This window comes from Passer domesticus, chromosome 1 (assembly GCF_036417665.1).
Source record: "Passer domesticus isolate bPasDom1 chromosome 1, bPasDom1.hap1, whole genome shotgun sequence".
NCBI lineage: Eukaryota > Metazoa > Chordata > Aves > Passeriformes > Passeridae > Passer > Passer domesticus.
The window spans coordinates 118,891,783-118,910,121 of record NC_087474.1 but is presented as its reverse complement, the minus strand read 5'-3'; the positions used below and the strand labels follow the sequence as shown (position 1 = coordinate 118,910,121).

The following is an 18,339-nucleotide window of genomic DNA, read 5'->3' as shown; positions in this document are numbered from 1 at the left end:
CTGGCCTTGAAAACTGCCAGGGTTGGGGCATCCACAAACTCCCTGGGCAACCCGTTTCTTTGTCTCACCACCCTCACAGTAAAGCATTTCGTGCTAACACCTAACCGAAATTTCCCTTCTTTCAATCTGTACCCATTGCTCTTTGTCCTGTCACTACAATTCCTGATGAAGAGTCCCTTTCCAGCTTCCCTGTAGGCCCCCTTCAGATACTGTGAGGTCTGCACATGGCCTTCTCTTCTCCAGGCTGAGCAGCCCCAACTTTCTCAGCCCATCTTTTTTGATCCAGTCCCCTTATCAGTTTTGTGGCCCTCCTCTGGACTTGCTGATGATGCCCTCCTCTGTTAGAGGAGCTGTGTGGGCAGCCATGGATGTGTTTCAGCTCCAGCCAGCCCTGTTCCTGTGTTGCTGTGCATGGGTGCTGGTGTGTATGCAGTGATACAGCTGGTACCTATTGCATCGGAGCTGTCCTGCACACCTGCAGTGCACCTGCACCATGGCCGTGTAGCCTGCAGACAGCATGGGCCTTGGGAACTATGACCTTGACTTAAAGAAGCCCTTGAGTTTGGAAACAAGCCCCAAATTTAAGAAAATTCACCGTGAAGCCACATAAGACCCTGCTGTGCATCATCATGGCAGCTATGAATACTTGCTGTGAATAACAATGTGTCATGGTTGGTGTGACTTGAGGTGCAGGGAATGGAAATAAAACCTTGTGCCAGTGCCACTGCCACTGCTGGTGTTCACTGTTGCTTTCTGTTTTTGCCAGAGCCCAGCACCTGAGACATGTCTTGCTACCAGCCCTGGTGCTTTTTTACCATGTGCAGGTGGCTGTATGGTATGTAGCATAGTAAATAGTTACAGCTGTTACTGAAAATAGTGTTGCTCCATTTTTGGCCCTCAAGGTATTATACTGGCTATTACAGGCAATAAAAACATTTGCATATGGTTGTGGTAGGAAAACATGGACTTAGGCCCCTGATATGCAAATATTATCATATGTTTTGAAGCCAGGTTTGTTCCTCTGAGGAAGATTTGTGGGTCCCTTCTGCCATGTAGCCAATGGGTCAGCCCAAAAACTGGGGAGAGTGGGTAGATAGGAGGAACGTCTTTAGCCCCAAGTACCAGAAGAGGTTTTTCTTTTAGCCATAACGAGACAAAACTTTTTTTTTTAATCAGCTTCACTAAAGGCTGGATTGTGTGGCATAGAATACAGCTGGAGGACTCCTTTTGTCTTTAAGAAAATGCTTCTGGGACCTAAAAAGTTAGTAAAATATCTGACCAATAGTAATATCACACATGAAAATAAAAATTTTATTACTTCATGAAAAACTAACCACAAAATTGTATCTGTATCCTAAAGATGTCAATGTCAAAAAAGATCTGGAAGCTTTCTTTTTCTTTATAGATATTAAAGTAGCTCAAAAATGGAGTCTTATCAACTGTTACTATTTCATTGTGAGTCCCATGGTGTTTGTAATTTTTTCTTTAAAAATCCCATCTCCAGTCAAATGCTCATAAAAATTCTACTTTTGTGTTTAAGACCCCCTCATTCAAAAATCCTTTAGCAATCCCTACACAGAAAAGATTGTCTTAGCAACAACTCCCTGTCAGTTCTCAAAATCTCTCAAGGACCATGGATATTTCATTATCAGCCTTTTGATTGATGAGTATATAAAGTGTGGGTAGTTAGTGTGGTTCTAGAGACTGTTGATTTATTAAGGAATAAATGGTCTCTCATGTTTGAGAACTTCCACTTTAAACTCTGCAAATGTCCCAAGTGGACTCTGTAGACAGGAAATAAAAAAGCAGGTTTTTTTCCTAAATGGTAAGATTTTTCAGGGCAATTTAGTGATTTTCCATACCCTATTTCATTAATTCAAATATCAGTTAACTAATTATCCTTAAAACAAAGTGAGAGAATGAACGATATAATTTGAGCAGAATCCTTTCAACATAATGCCTAGTAAGCCCATTGAAAAAAATTCTGAAGGTGCTCAAAATAACAAAACCAGACAAATTTAATTATAGAGATAGGAACACTGAATTCATCTTAAATTATATAAAACTCGGCCTCATAATAGGGGAGTCTAGAAGCTTCAGTTTCTAAAGTTTACAAATCATATTGTAAAAGCTAACCTGAAAAAAGCTGTGTGAGTATGCTGCACCATAAAGTAAGAACTGGAGAAGGAGGGCATTCTAGTGAACCTGCTGAAGACCCTATTTCCCAGGTCCCATCTCACTGGGAGACACTCCTTCTGCAGCAACACAGCAGCACAGGAGGATCAAATGTGAAAGCAACATCAATGCCATTATTTTTTGGCCTCTTAAGAGTAATAGGTTGACTTCTGTGGGACCAAAAATGCATAATAAATTGCTATAGTAACTGCAGCACCCATAACTCACAATTCAGAGAATTGATATAGCATCAGTTGACTTGATTGCAATCATCACCCCCAGTTTGAACAGCAGGTTGAGGGAGGTGACTCCACCCCTCTGCTCTGCTCTCATGAGACCCCACCTGGAGAGCTGTGCCCAGGACTGCAGTCCACAGCACAGGAGAGACATGGATATGTTGGAGTGGGTCTAGAGGAGTGACATGAAGATGACTGGGGAGGTGGAACGCCTCTCCTACAAAGACAGACATTGAGAGAGTTGGTGCTGTTCAGTCTGGAGAAGAGAAAGCTCCAGGGAGAGCTTATTGTAGCCTTTCAGTACTTGAAGGGCACTTACAGGGGAGATGGACAGGGAGTTTTCACCAGGTCTGTTGTGACAGAACAAGGGGCAATCTTTTTTAACTGAAAAAGGGCAGATTTAGATTGGACAGAAGGAAGAGATTTTTTACAGTGATGGTGATGAGTCACTGGAACAGGTTGCTCAGGGCAGTGTGAGTGTCCCATCCCCAGAAGTGGTCAGAGCCGGGTTATATGAGGCTTTGAGCAACTTGATATGGTAGAAGGTATCTCCATCCATGGAAGGGGGATTGGAAGGGAGATTTGAACTAGAGTATCTTTAAGGTCCCTTCCAACACAAACCATTCTGTGGTTCTATGAGTCTGTCTTTGTAACTCGTGATGCTCTGTATAACTGAGTTCTGAGAAGGATGAAAGCAAACAATAAGTTGCTCAACTGAACACTGTTGTCTTAATGGAGTTTTAAAAAATTTCAGTGAATATATAGGCTGAAACATACACTGGATGGAGAAGGAACATCTATAAGATATGAGCAGAAACAAGGAGACAAAAAAAAAGGGGGGGAAGAAAAAAAGGAGCATCTGTGCAGAAGATCTAGCAGGAAAAATGAAATGGAGCAATGCTTTTTACATCAACATCCAAAATCTAAGTGAAATGCAAAAAGATTTTTTTTGCAGTATCATCTGAAGTCCTAAAATGTATTTGTCAAAAAAAAAAAAAAAGAGTAAAATATATTCTTGACCCCTGGGGGAGACTGTAATTATGGCATTGTGTTGTGAAGTACTCTCAGATGGCGGGTTGCTGTTAAAAATGACTGAACAAGATGGAAAAAGGGCAGTAGTAGGGAATAGATGGATGGGATAAAACCCCAGATACAGAATGAAATCCCAACCTAAACTCATTGTATCAGCTGGTGACAGCTACCTCAAGGGTGTGTTCATTTTTCCTAGGCTACATTTAGCAGCTTGCCATGGCAGTAAAATACTGGTGAATCAAATTGAATTTAATTTCATGTATATTCCTACATGAAAACAAAGCACACATATTTAGAAGATGTGCAGCTGTGCCTGTTGTCTCCCCAGAAAGCAAATTTCAGGATACATGCAGAATGCCCCCAATGAAAAGTTATGCTAGAAATTATTTGATTTGACAGGAAATTACTGTGTCATTTCCTTTCAAAGGCTGTAGCACACAAAATACAGTACTGTAATAGGCTATTTGCACAGAACAGAACAGGGCTTGCCTGTATGGTCTTCTAATAATGTTCTGGGTGATCCATGCTGGTTTGATAGTTGTAGACATACAATTTTGAATTTAGACCTTACCTACAACTGGCCTTGTATGTGGTTTGGGTAGCTGATGTGGTTTGTCAATAAAGTAATAACATATTTTTCTTAGAGCAGTCAAGGCTTAAATCATGTAGATGAAGTATATACTCAGTCCTCATAGCTGACTCTGTTGGTGCAAGTGCATTGAAGCCTTTTCAGTGTTTTTGGAGCGAGTGGCTCCTATAAATTGTAAGCAAATGAGTAGTTGTAATATATTTACAGAGAGGTGTGACACAAGAATTTCTACTACACTAGCATCCTTGGTTTTACGAAATGCTTCACAAAACATGTGATCCCTGTGGTGTGTCTTGGGAAATGTAGTCCAGGAAGACTCAAATCTGACATAAAGAAATGGTCAAAGTTTGAGACAACCAAATTGCAGCTTCTTGTATGTATAGCAGTATATCAGAAGTTGCAGTTTAATTTTGAATCGATGCATAAATGAACAAAATATGCACTTGAAAATTCAGTCTTTGTTAATGTTTTGTTCAGCAAAATAAAAACATTGCTGTTCATGTTGTCAGCAAGATGAAAACAGATGTTGGCTTTCCTTGTGAGATAAATTTGAAGCTTTATAACTGTAGCCATCTCTGATGTGTATGTGAAACTGTGATCTCTGCGTTTGCTGAGGAATGGAAAGTGATGATGGTGTGCCCCTAGTCCTTTGCAGGCAAAGCATCATTTTGGGGAGAATAGGACAGTTTGGAAGATTGAGCCATAGTTTATTAAAATCAATGTTATCCTGAAATTAGCTATGCTGGTTAGAACATGCTGTTAATATTTTCAGGGTTGTGATCCCTGTGATCACTTTAGAGTTGAACTTGATGATCCTTGTGGGTGCCTTCTAACTCAGAATATTCTGTGATTCTTCAATGGGATTTTAAATTGTGCTATTATTTGTGAAGAAAGAATGTGCTGGAACCCCTTGCAAGGGAAGCTATTTTTGGTAGGAGATGAAATTGGGCTTCTGGAATTGGGGAATAAGCTGGAAACAAGGCAGTGACATGACAAGGCCTTAGGGAGGTGATCACCTATTTCTCACTGCCACCAAGAGGCCCTTGCTAATGCCTTCTTAGCAGCCATGATCTAGTATGACAGAGGAACTTTATTCTCCAATGAGTCCTAGAGAGGGTTAGTGTTGTGCCTGTGCTCCAAGTGAACATAACTAAGAAGCAACAGCACAGCAGTCTGCAAAGCTTTTGTGGTGGGCTCTTGGTATAGGCTCAGCCAAGGTTTCTGTGTTTAACCCTACTAGTCTGTAAAATAGTGTCTCAGATGAAACCTAGATCAGATGAGTAATTTATGACAAGATAAGAAATTACATTGTGAGCAACAGAAGACAGTCCCTTTTCTGTCAGGGATGGACTAAATGACCATTTGATTTTTCTTTCACCTATCCCTAATTCTCTATAGTACTTTCCAGCTCAAGAGACCCATATGACAAATTCAAGCTAAACTGTCAATTACAACCAGCTGTATGTAGGTTGGTTGGCACATCCATCAGTCAAGTTGTACACATAATGTGAATGTCATGAGAGGAAGAGAATTTTATTGTCAGTACCAAAGGCATCCAAGTGCTAATACAGCCAATATATACAGGTGAGTGAGAAAATTCACAGGTCTCTTAATACTGGTGAACTACACTTTTGATACAGTTTGAACACAGTAGTTTAAGATATTGGGAGACAGATCACCAAATTCTTCTGAACTTCATGAATAATGTAATCATTATACTGTGTTTAAAACATAATTGAATTTTAATCCTGTATTTCAACTCTTCTTCCTTGTCTTATAAACAACTGAGGAAGTTAAACTTTCTTCTTTTTATATAAAAAGAGAAAGTGTAAGTAAGGATGCATGCTCACAGAGAATTGTTAATATAGTGTTTGGTTCATGTTTTGAGCACAGAATTGTACTATTAATGACAAAGCTTTGTATAGTTTGCATATTACCCATTGTAAGTATGACAAAATAAGCATGAATTTTATTAGACACAGCAGACTGTTTCATTTGCATATTTTCTTTCATCAACTGTACTATATGTTTACTAATATTATATATAATAATCTCATATCATCATATAATATAATATATATATTTGCATGCATAGCTTAGTGTATGGTAGTGAATTCATGGGCATGCCTGGATTAAGGCAGAGACTTGCAAGCATCTCATTAATAGGGAGTCTTCAACTTGCAAATACTCTGATTCCTTGTCTTTCATCATGCATCAGATGTTGGGCAAATCTGGTTACCCACTTATTCAAAACACCACCTCTTGCAGTAGTGTTGAAGTAATAATGATCCCCTTCATTATTTAGCTGTTCCCTTAATTCTGTTAGAAAAATAATTGGGGTAGTGGGCAGCATAATTAGTGATCAGAAGTGGGATGTACCTCTTATGTACACTAAAAAGAAATTAGGTTGCTAATATCTATAAAAATTAGAAAGCTCAATTTACTGAGTATAACAGAATTTGCAAAGTCAGTGTTGTAGTTACCATTGTTTTGAACTGTTTGCTACTCAGGCATGCTCCACATTTGATGCAGGAAAAGTTCTGAGTAAAATTCATATAACTGAACATCTAACCTATTTCTACTATGAATTTGCAGTCCGGACATTGTCCATTTCAGTTTCAGAGCAACATAATAAAGGAAAATGATTCCATTTACTCTCCCATTTAATAATTGATGGTAGATGTGCACAGGAGATAAGACTGCAGAACATTTTAAAGAAAATTCACACAGAGGCTTTAGGTACAGCCTTTTGAAGAAGGGCACTGCTATACAGTAAAGGCATGAATGAGGGACACAACAAATATGAACTCATGGAATTTCACTGCTGGTGGCACAACTGACACAGATTTTGATTTCCAGCCCTCTGATGAGTGTTGGTGCCTGGGCATGCCTGAGAGAACATGCATACAATCCCTGTGGAAATTGCTAGCCATAAATCTGTTTAAGCCCTGGAAAAAGTGTTTGGACTGCATGAGGAACTGCAGAGGGAATGAGAGAGGAGCAAGGGGGAGAAAAATTAAAAGTAGCAGGGAAAATGCATTTTATCTTAGTGCTTCTGTAGAAGAACCAATGTCACTCCCACAAACATTTAAGCAGAGTATTCTTGCTGCTTTAAGAAGGGCACCAGAAAAGGGAAGAAAGACTTTGGTTCATACTGTGCTTATTGCAAGTTTGATATATCTTGTTCAGAGAAAAAATGAGTTAACTAGGTCTTTAAAACAGTTCAGGGAACTGTTTGAGGTCATTGTATCCTTGTAGTGCATGACCCTACAGGCCAAATAGAGTTTAGTGGGCTTTCTTGAAGGTCCGTCATATGTAACATTAAAAAGTGTTTTCTGTTACACCAACAGCTTCAATGTAATACCTGATACAGAAGAGTTTTCCCTCTAAAGGAGATTACCAAAAGGATTCGCAGGGACTCCCTTTTCCAATCAGCGCCACCATTTTTCTCTGAGATTCTTTTTATATCTATTTCATTTACATCAGTGTAACAAAAATTAGTTGGCAAGGTGAAACTGTAGATCAGTGTTGAAAATTTCTCCTAAGCAAAGTCTGGCTAGTATTGACTTCAGTGTACAGTAGCAGCATGTTTGTGCTGAATGGTGGTATGAACTCCCCATCTGCAGATGTCAGCTTCCGAACTATCACGCTGGTCAGGACTGAACATATGGTGGAGCAGTGTTTTTCAAAACTTGGTTCTGCTGGCAAGGATTGGCCTCTTCATGCTGTAGACTTTGTTTATGGTTGAGGAAGGAAGGAAGAGGAAAAGGAAAAAAAATGTAGTGTAAATAATCTGACTATCTGCAACAGTGCTTCCTCACAGAAACACAAGATTTTTGCATCTGGCACTTGTTCTTGCCTAGGTTACCCAGGAGTGAAAAAAGTGTTGCAGGAGTGAAAAAAGTGATAGAATTGGGAAAATGTATCTTAATTAAAGAAAAGCTCAACAAATAAGTTATTTAAGAGCCCCGCATAAGCCTGCAGAGGTAATTTCATAAAACCTGATCTGTGCACACACACATATGAATATTAATGAAACTAAAAAAAAAAAGAATATTCATTATTTACCAATTAATTTAATTTGATGATGCTTTTGAGGGTACAAGCCTTCCCTCAGGTGTGAGGAAGGATGAACAAACTTCTGTGTTTTTCCTGTCTTTTTTGGAAAGATAGCTTTTATACCCCTCCATGAAGAATCTTCCTGAAGAACATGGTTAGATACTTGGCTCATGGCATTGCTGGCAGCCCCAAAAACTTATTGCCAATATCTGACATGATATTTACTACTTTTGTTTCAATCCTGGTAGAGAGATTGTGTATTCAATGTTTTGCCTGATTTTTCTGGGTACTGTGCTGCTACATCTGAGAACAGACCCTAACCCCTACAGTTCCTACTTTGCTGATGTTTGTACATCATCAAGGCTGGCACAGTGCTGCTGCTGAGATGCCATGCAGGTTGAAGTCAGTGACCCTGCATTCTGCTTGTGCTGGTATGACCCTGAGTCCCCAGTGGCCTCTGTCCCTGGCCAAGTAACATTACCTGTGCAATTACAGAGAGCCCCTTCATAATCTGCTCATTTGTCCTTGCAGAAATCTAGAGGGATCTCCATTAGAGGCTGTTAATTTTTGCTCTAGGAATGTTTAGTCTGGGAAGTACCTCTTTGCTCCCTGCAACAAGCAGCTTTTTTCCAGTGTGGGAAGTACGTTGGTAATGTCAGAGAACCAGGCCACATGCGGAACAGGGGTGCCCTGGAGACTCCTGTCCCCTTTGCCACTGGAGCTGGGGACAGTTGTCATTATTCTGCACTTGGCCTTGCAAGTGAGGCTGCTGAGCCAGTGCTGAGGCTGTATCAGCACCGAAGCTGTGCATGGGTCATGCAAAGCCACCGATGCTTTCCATACCTTAAGCTGCCTGTACAGCACCAGTGCAGCTTGAAATCTGATCCCCAGTGTCTTTACTGATGACGTTAATGAGGTTACCAATTAATGGCACCTGATGGGCTGTCATAGCAGTGGTTTTGGTGATGGAGACAGCTGTCCTCTGGGAGCTGTGCTGAGACCATGAACCCATTTTGTATGTGCAAGGGAACAGCTGTTGCAGAAACATTGATAGGAAAGATAAGGTCACAGTTTCATCTCCCTGCCACCCCAAGGTTGTTTCTTGCCATGGGCAGCAGGCAAAAGGGGGAAGCAACTTTAGGAGCAAAAGCCCTTGTTAGAGTTGCAGCCAGAGACCTAGACACAGACCTATTATACCCCATCAGCAGTCCTCTGCTTCTACCTCTTTCCCTGACTTTTTGAATATTTTACCAATTAACTAGGATTTTGAAGCATTTTTTTTAAATTCAGACCTTTTGTCACTGTGCAGGGTTGATCTGTGGTGTGGTATGCTTTTGGCACTTCATTGCAGTATGTAACACTTGGCACTTGCATTTCACATTATGTATTAAAAAAGCTCCCTCTGCCAACACCCTTACATCAGAGACTTATTAGTATTTGGAATATAATTTAAAAAAATATATATTTAATATACATAATTTCACAGGCAGCACTTTGGGATAATGAGTTATTTTTTAAGCTTCACTTTAGTGTTAGGTTACTTTTGGTGTACAGTAGTTGCATTTCATCAGTCTGAAAAAAGGTGGCATTATAGATCTACATTGCATTCCCCTAGTGCTTGAATACCTGTAAAGTATAGCACACTTTAAATTATAATTGAGAGATTGTTCATTTTTGGAGCATGATGTTAAAAGTTAACTTTTAATTAGTAACTTGTCCGTTTCTTTTTTCTGAACTGATGACAATACCTGATCTTATAATTTAGGAAAAAGTCCTGAACATACTAAGCAGGCCCACACGAGGATTCACGCCCATTCATTTTAAAATCCCCTAGAGTAAAAAAAAAATTGAGGAGAATTAGTTGGTTTATCCTTGTATTTCTTATTCAGGAAAAACAAATCTTTTCATACTCAGCAGAACTATCTATCTTAAGACTAAAATAAAACTAAGTTTTGTATACATTATAATTGCTACTAACTTTTGGAAAGAAAGTTTCATGGAAATCACTGTACAGTGCTGAGCTGTTGGAGTGGGGAGCCGAAGTCCCTTCGCTTTAAAACACTCACCAGGAGTAGCTGACCTTTCCAGATTAGCTGTGCGATTGAAAAGGCAGTTCCCCTGCCAAGCTTTTAGCTTGGCATTGCAGTCTTCTCTGGAAAAGTCCTGGAGCAACGGTTTACAGCTTGGCAGATATAATTATCAGATAAAATGTATGAAGAGTAGAAAGACATGAAAAAGACAATGTCATTTCAGTATTCATACACTTAGTGGACACTTGTGCTTCAGTGAGTTGTTGTCCTTCAGTTTTTTTACTTAATCTGATGGCGTGTTTACAGTTTTTTCAGCAGCTGAAGAAATCTGTACAGGGAAAGATTACCTCCAGCTTCAGAATATCTTTGAAACTTTCTTAGTGTCTTAAGAGAAATCTTATAGTTATCTTAATACTTACCTCTGTGGTCAGTTTTACTTTCAGTAAAATAATAAAATGTTACTTTAATTGGATGAATTTTCACACACTTTCATCTTGTTTTGTGGTAGAACTGAAATGTTGACAGCTTTTTAAGCTTAAAATCTGTAATTTCTTAGAACTCTATATTACAGAAAATATATTACAGAAAGTCCTTATACCTAGATGAATTCTTTAATGAGTCATGAAGAAGGAATACACACATTAAAACTTTGGTCATGAATATGAACTTAAACAAAAAGGCTTCAGTTAGATTTGGCTCTGTTCAGTTACTCTTGATGTCCAAGCTAGGTTTATTATCTCTCAGCTGCTTACCAAGCAGCAACTTTGAAGAGTCAAGTGAAGTGTGCTGGATGTTTCTAGACCTGTCATGAATATTTTCAAAAAAAATCAACTTCAATGTCAAAACTTAATTCTTTCTAATATAATACTAACCCATTAGAAAAGAGACAGTATCCTTCAGGGAAGAGGAAATAATACAATCTGGTTATCAAAAAAAAAAAAACAAAACAAAAACAACAAACCAGTTATTTCTTCTCTTTTAAAATATAAGCTTCAGGAAAAAAAAACCAAACCAGGCCTGTTTTGAAACTTCCTAAGATCAGAAATTTTTTTTGAGACAATTTCTGAAAATGAAGAATTTGCAAATAAATTATAGTTAAGTTCATGTTAATAAAAATATGTAATTCAAAAAATTGCTTTCTTTTAAAATTTTCAGATTTTGTTTTGTTATTGTTATTATTATTATAAATTGACCATAATTTTTCAACTTTGAAATGCTACTTGCCATTCCCCTTCAGGTGTTATATGTGCTCTTCCTCTCTCTCTCTGTCCAGTTCTAGCTTTGGTTCAATTGGAATTGTCACATACATTTCACTCAATATAATACATGTAGTGCCTGGGTTACTTTTTCATGTACTAACTACACCAACTCAACAAACTCTTGTAGACAGAATAAAGCATTAATTTTCTTCCTCTGTCAAAAAATAAAAGAAAAAGGACCAGCTGATATCAGACTGCCTATAATGATGGAAGCATCATCTGTTGTTTTAACAGGCCAAATAGGCAGGAATTTGCTAGAGAGGGAGGCCTGTAGAAGGACTAATGTGGCAAATAAGAGCTGTTTCAGAATAAGTATTTGTTCAGCTTCTTTCTGATCTCCTGAGTCACACCAGGGCTATATGTGTATATATGAGCTAGATAGTTACGCATCTTTCTCGTCATTTTGGGTAATGTTCACCACAATATGTGTGCGTGAAAAATCCTATCTTGTTGCCTTATTAAGGAAGGTATGGCAGCATTTATATTGGCATTTTAGTTTGGAAAATGCGTGTGTCTTTGAAACAAAGCTTCTGACCGTGCTTGCTGGGCTTTGTTTCACACTGTAATATTTTTTCAGTATATAAACAGATTCCTTTCAGTGACAGAAAACTGGTATTTGATAGACATGCACCTACTGGGTTGTGACCAGAATTGTTCCCATTGCAGAGGTCCAGGTTAGATGCTTACGGTGTGGCATGAGCTCCTTGGTATCATATGCGTTGCCCTGCAGATGTGCTGCTCCTACAGTGACCTGCTTGCTGATGGAGATCCAGCTTGTGGTGTTTGGTTAGCCTGCAGCTAACCAAACTTCACAAACAGTCAAGTGTGACCCAGCTTCTGACCTGCTTTTGTTCAGAAGGATTGTGTAAATGTTTAAACATCAAAGGAAAAAATAATCAGGTGCTGAGGGAAAAGGGTATCTAGACCTCAGTTAAGAAGCAGCTCTTAACTGTGAAGAGTGAACTGGGCTCTCCCTGTCCTGTGTTCCTCACTGGGTTTCCTTCCATTCCTTCAAGACTCTGAGTGCAGGCATCTTTTTGAAATTATCTCTTGTTTTCCATGTCCATACTTGTTGGTAGAAGACTCAAGAGTCAGTACATGCACTCCATGTTTTAGTTCAAATATTTTCTGCACTGATGATAAAGTTACCTTTTACAGAGTGGGTCAGGTTGGGAGGGACCACTGTGGCCATCTGGTCCAAACTCCATGCTCAAGCAGGGTCATTCTCAAGCACATGGCACTAGGTCACATCCAGACAGTTCTTGAGTATCTCCAGTGAGGGAGACTCCAAACCCTCTCTGGGCAATCCGTTCCATTATATGGTCACTGCACAGTAGTTCTTCCTCATATTCAGGTGGAATTTCCTGTGCATCAGTTTCCACCTCTTGCCATCCATATACACTTCTGAAGAAAGATGAGAAAGAAAAGTTTTTGCGCTTTAGTATGGAGACAGCATTACATATTTATTGTAGAGACCACTGGTCAGGTTATAATCCTATTCATGCCAAAAGGACCTCTGAAAATACCCTTGACAATATTTTGTGTATCATTAAATAATCTCTGGGCCTATTTTACCATGCTGTAAGGAAAGACAGGTGACAGACCTTCCTTTTACAACTTGGCGCGTTGAGTTTCACAACCCATTCCCTCTTCTTGATAGAGCTTAATTTGATGGAGCGAGTCATTCACACCAGATGATGGTCTCACCTGAAATGACTCAGTAGGATAGCCCTTTTGGGTGGGATATTTTAGACTTATATGGCACCCAGCATTCACCCCTCACTGCTTATGGACAGAGATTTGGCTTTGGTGCTTTCCCATCATCTGGAACAGTTCAAGAGATAAAGGAGAAATGGACTTCTGCTCAGTATTAATTTTGTATGTTGGTTTTTTTGAACTCACCTTTCGAGCCAGTCCAGTAAGAGGACTTTTTGTCACCTTCAGCTTTCATAATACAACAAATCTTTGTGTCTGTTATTTAGTTTTAGTCTCTCGTCTCAAAGGTAAATTAATTTGCCATTTTACTTCACTTTATTCTCTTTGTTTGCATGATCTATGCCTACAATTAATTTGACTCATTGCTGCCATGGCCTAGCTTATTTGTTTAGTTCTTGTAGTGTAAGTTTTTTTCTAAAGGGAGAACTTGTCAGCTGGAAATGGTTCTGGTGGATCTGTTTTAATATAACTCTGATTTTTCCTGTCTCCATCTGCTGGTAAAAAATGAGATTTGCTGTTCAAAAATGATATAATGAGGAACAGAAACTGTAAATTTCAAATAATAAATAACCCTTTTGCTACTATAGACATTTTCCATTTGTAACTGGATAGAAATGATCAGTTTATTTATTTTAGCTACCAAATACTAATAACTTTTGCTCTTTGTGGATTTTCTCTGTGCTGACAGGAATGAGTCAGATATTCAAATGGATGTACTCATAACCTGGGAGTTCAAATACATGGGTTGATTAAAGTAATTTGTTCATTTCTATGGGAATAAGAGGCATTATAAAATGCTCATCCCTATTTTAAAATATCAATATATTTTACAGTTATTTTACCAAACAAGCAGAAAAAGGAAATAATGTAAAATGGGATTTTCAATTTGTTAATTTGTTTTGAATTATTTCTGCAGACAGAGATGTTATACATCAACTACCATTGCTTCCTCCTAGCACTTTCCATTGAAAATTTTTGTATCTTGAACCCTGAGGGAGTAAAACATCTACAGAAAATCATGTCAGGAGCTCATTATGCATGAACTATGAGCAAAACTTTTGTTAATTCAGCGTACGGTATTTCAGTCAGCAAAAGACTTTTTTTCTAATCCAGGGGAAATTCAAAATGTGGTACGAGTCAGCAGAGGTGTGGGGACATAAATGAGCTTTAACTCTGTTGCTGTCTGAACTGATTATGTGAGAAAAATGTTACACATCATATTTCTGCATTCAAAGCAGTCTTAGATTTATATGTGATTTATATTATGCGATGAAATATTTAGGTGCATTATTTGCATCTACTCCTAATGTTTTGTAGGTGCTTCTGGCTTTGATGCTTTTACAACAGAGGTTTTTATAGACCTGAACATTTTCTGTAAAACTATCAACCAAGACTTTCCTTTTATTTTCTATTTCCATCTATCATGTCTTTATAGGAATATTTTTCAAACACTGTCAGGATGCTGATAGTTATATTCATTCACAAAGCAAGAGAGTGTTTTATGACACCTATTTCCTCCTAGAAATTTCAACAGGCGATGGGGCAGCAAAGAATTACAAGCACTTTTGTTTCAGTGGCATTAATTTTAAAGGCTTGTATTAAATTATTTTCTCCTCTGCAAAGTAACTATAAAAATGACAACCTTTCACTTAATAGATATTTTTGCTACCTTAAGAGTTTTATCTATTTGCTTTACTGGCAAACTTTATTCCTTTCTTTACTCTGACAAGTCCTGTAGATTCAACCTCAATGAAAGAGACTGCCTGTCTCCCTCACCATCCTGCTTCACAGGGATCCTTAGCGCTTTCTGCGAGGTGCACAACTCTCTGTAAAATTCACTTCTCTTCAGAAATTTATTCTTTGTCTAGATATCTTAAAAAAACCTGCAAGGAAACAACTTTAATCTCAGAGTACAAATGGATTTTGTAGTGCTGAAATGAAACATTTCTTTATTCGTATGCTAAGAACACAGGAAAATATCTGGATATGCATAAAACAAAGACTAAACAGGAAAAACTGTAATGCAAAAGCTAAAATGAAGTAAAATCTCACTGATAGAGATTGAAACCATTCCATCAGCTATAGGGATGAATGTAGTTTGTCAGTGTGTGACACAGCTGGTGGCCAGAGAGGCATCTGAGAAGACTGGTTTAGGACAGGGCACGGCACACCTCAGTGATGGCTGAAAGGAGAGGGATGAAATGGCCTGAAAGATTTGAGAGTCTAAGTTCAAAACTGGAGGTAAATCATTCAGTGAGGCTTCCATTCCTAAGTAATTTTTGAAAGTGAGGCTTGGACCCTTTCTGTGCTGAATGAAAGTCCTAAAAATACCTCAGTGATTTATAAATATCCTTCTTGCTATTCCAGAGTTGTTACTACCCAACTCACTTTGAAAGTGGTATTTAAGCTTCCTAGAATTATCAAGAAAAAAACTCAATTAATATCTAGCCTACCCAAGACAGGATTTACTCATAGTATCCCTGACAGATTTTTTGCCTAACCTGGTCTCAAAATCCTCCTATGACATACATCCCACAGCCTCCCCAGGCAAACTGTTACTGAGCTTGACTATCCACATCAATAGTAAGTTTTTCCAAATGTCTGATGTAAATCTCCCATTCTGTGGTTTAAGCCTATTACTTGTCCTTTCCCTTGTGGACATTTCATAGCCTTTCAGTCATGGGAATAGCATTACGATGCATTCTCTCATTCAGGTTTTTTTTAGCCTTAGTTGAAGCTAAAAACCTGTCCCCTTAGGCACTGTGAAAATTTTTACCCAAAGTCAGCTTATAAGGCAGAGCTGCTTTGTTAATGCCTTTATAAAATAGCAATTTCATGATAAAAGTGTAGTATAATGGCATATGGCAGGAAAGCCTGGTACAACTGCATCCACTTCAGAGACTTCATGGTTTAAATGCAGATTTGAGGTTTTATCATTTGCCCAGCTTTTTACCTATTGGGATGTCAGTATGGAATAGCAAAAGTGTCAGTAAGTAGCTACCTTATTCAAACTACTCATCTGGTGTGTTGCTTCTGCCGCTGAGGCTTACGGTTCTGCCCAGCGTTGTGTGTTGCTGGATGAAGCAAACAGCTCACTCACAGCACCTTGGCACTTTCTACAGCACTGCAGGGGTTCTGAATCAAGATCTACCTCATTGTCTTAGACAGCGCCAAGCAGGATAAAGCCAACTCAGTCATGTCCAGGCTCCACTAGATAAAGTCAGATAAAGTTAAAGATGTAGATATTGAACTATATACACCCCCTGAAGCAGTTTCTACTCTGTTTAGACCATTTCTTTCCTACCCTTTTTGATTGAAAAGGATTGGAAAGTTTGTATTCATTTTTTAGCACTTCAATTAGGAGTCATGACAATTTGTGGATTTTACTTCTCTGTATTTTTAGAAGTACTATCAATGCTTATTGATTTAGTCAGCTACATGGAGAAATACCCCTCCAAGAGCACCCCCAGCTCATACCTGCCAACCTTTGGGTGTCCACGTCTGGGGAGGGAGGTAGGAGGACCATTAGAGAGAGCACTGCACACTATGGCCACCAAAAGCAGCAAAATGAGTTTCATTTCTGAGTTACTTCTTTAAAAGTATTCATAACGTTTGCATGTGTCAGCTCTGCTGAGGTGGCATCTCAGGTTTTAAATTAATATTGTTGTAATGCATTTCTTTTTAATTAAAAAAGAGAGCTCCCTAGTAGGAAATTTCATAAAATAAAGCTAATTAGTAATAAACAGATTAAATCTTTGTCAGTTAATCAACACTATAAACTTCTGAGTATTTGGAGAGCAGTGTGAGATAGCACTGTCGTCATAGTAAGAGTGTTTGAAATCATCAGGGATCCCACTGTGCTGTTTGGGTGGTGAGAAAATAATGATTGAAGATAGTCCCCCCTACAGCGCTCACATGTGAATTCCCCTAAAGATTAAAGCTGCAAAGATCTGAATTTGATGTTGGCCCTATCTCTAAAGCAATTTTTTTAAAGAGTAGGCAATGGTGGTAGATAGTAAATTCTTAATGATTCTTAAACCGAAACCTGTCACAACACCACCAGGTTTTTGAGCTGGTGGTCAGTGACTGATCATGGGCTGGGACCTTCGCAGCTTTCTCAGAGCAACTGTTCCCAGCATATCTGAGGCTTTAACCTGTGGTGGAGATTGCCCTGCATATTTCTTATGTTCTTTCACCCTCAAGCCTCAACACAGTCCTTTCCATCACAACTGTGGCAGTCCTTTCATTGCACATGTACCAGGGCTCTGTCCAGGTCCATCTGTCTCCTGGGGATCAAGAGTACAATGGAAGAGACCATATAGCTTTGGGCAGGGACCTCCCTGAAGAAAGCTGGGCATACTAGAGCAGGAGAGGGCATAGCCTGTCTGGCTGGTAGTGTATCAACACCTCCTAACCCACTGTCACTTGGAATAATGCACATTTAGAAGGTTACCCTCTAAAGGCATTGACATTTTCTCCATTGCTACTAGGAACGTGTCAGAGCCCCTCTACGTCACCCTGGGGGGGGGTTCTTTGGAGCCGTTGGGATTATTTGGGTTCTTCCTTTGAAATATATGAAAAATTGAGGTGGGCTGGAATAAAAGTAGGGGGAGTGAGAAAAATGAATCACGTTTGTCCTCATACAGCAAACTTAGTGGAGTGGGTTAGCAAGAAGTTTTGATTGGGAGAACAGCAAGTGGGAGTCATACAGAATTATTATCTTTTAATTTCTCATCTTTGTCTTTATTTGGTCACTGCAGCCATAATTGCATGTGTGTTGTCATAGAAGTGCCCATGTAAATCAGTTTTGTTGTAGCATGAACTGAATGAGCAGTAATGGTATTATAAAATAGATTCTGTTTGGAACACTGTTATTGCTTAAAATACATAGTGAATGGTATACTGCTGCCTCCAAAGATCTAAATTCAAATACAGTGTTGGAGTACAAGTGAATTGGCCATTCTTATTTTATTTTTCACATACTGGTATTTTATTACAAACTGCAGCCTTCTTGATAGATGTCTACTGTGGAAAAATGAGAGTCCCAGTTCCTGCTCCTTCATTAGAATTGAGTCCATAGGCAGCTGTAAAACAAGCAAAACCTCATGTGTATGGTTCTGTTAAAAAGGTGGGAGCTGAACTGCACTGGTTAATTTCAGAGACATTGGGGACTTTCTTTTCAGAAGTCTTTAGCTACTGTGACACTATCACTTTTGAAAATCAGATGCTAGGTGTTCTCACTT

The 18,339-nt window shown here is 38.9% G+C and overlaps 1 protein-coding gene and 1 long non-coding RNA gene across 7 annotated transcripts in view; one reads left to right on the top strand and one right to left on the bottom strand.

Moving 5' to 3' along the window:
- Positions 1–18,339, top strand: part of NOL4 (nucleolar protein 4) — a 189,405-nt gene that overhangs the window by 17,484 nt on the left and 153,582 nt on the right. Inside the window, exon 2 of one of the 6 annotated variants that reach the window (XM_064385258.1) lies at positions 767–835. The exons of the other annotated variants lie outside the window; for them this stretch is intronic. Coding sequence (XP_064241328.1) covers positions 833–835 — 3 coding nt within the window. The 5' untranslated portion in view covers positions 767–832. The remainder of the gene's footprint in view (positions 1–766; positions 836–18,339) is intronic. 6 annotated transcript variants of the gene reach the window in all.
- LOC135278673 (uncharacterized) overlaps positions 5,562–18,339 on the bottom strand; it is a 28,851-nt gene continuing 16,073 nt past the window's right edge. The window contains exons 3-5 of the long non-coding RNA XR_010346128.1: positions 12,530–12,784; positions 9,840–9,921; positions 5,562–7,764 (exon numbers count right to left, since the gene is read on the bottom strand). This is a non-coding gene — a long non-coding RNA (uncharacterized LOC135278673). The remainder of the gene's footprint in view (positions 7,765–9,839; positions 9,922–12,529; positions 12,785–18,339) is intronic.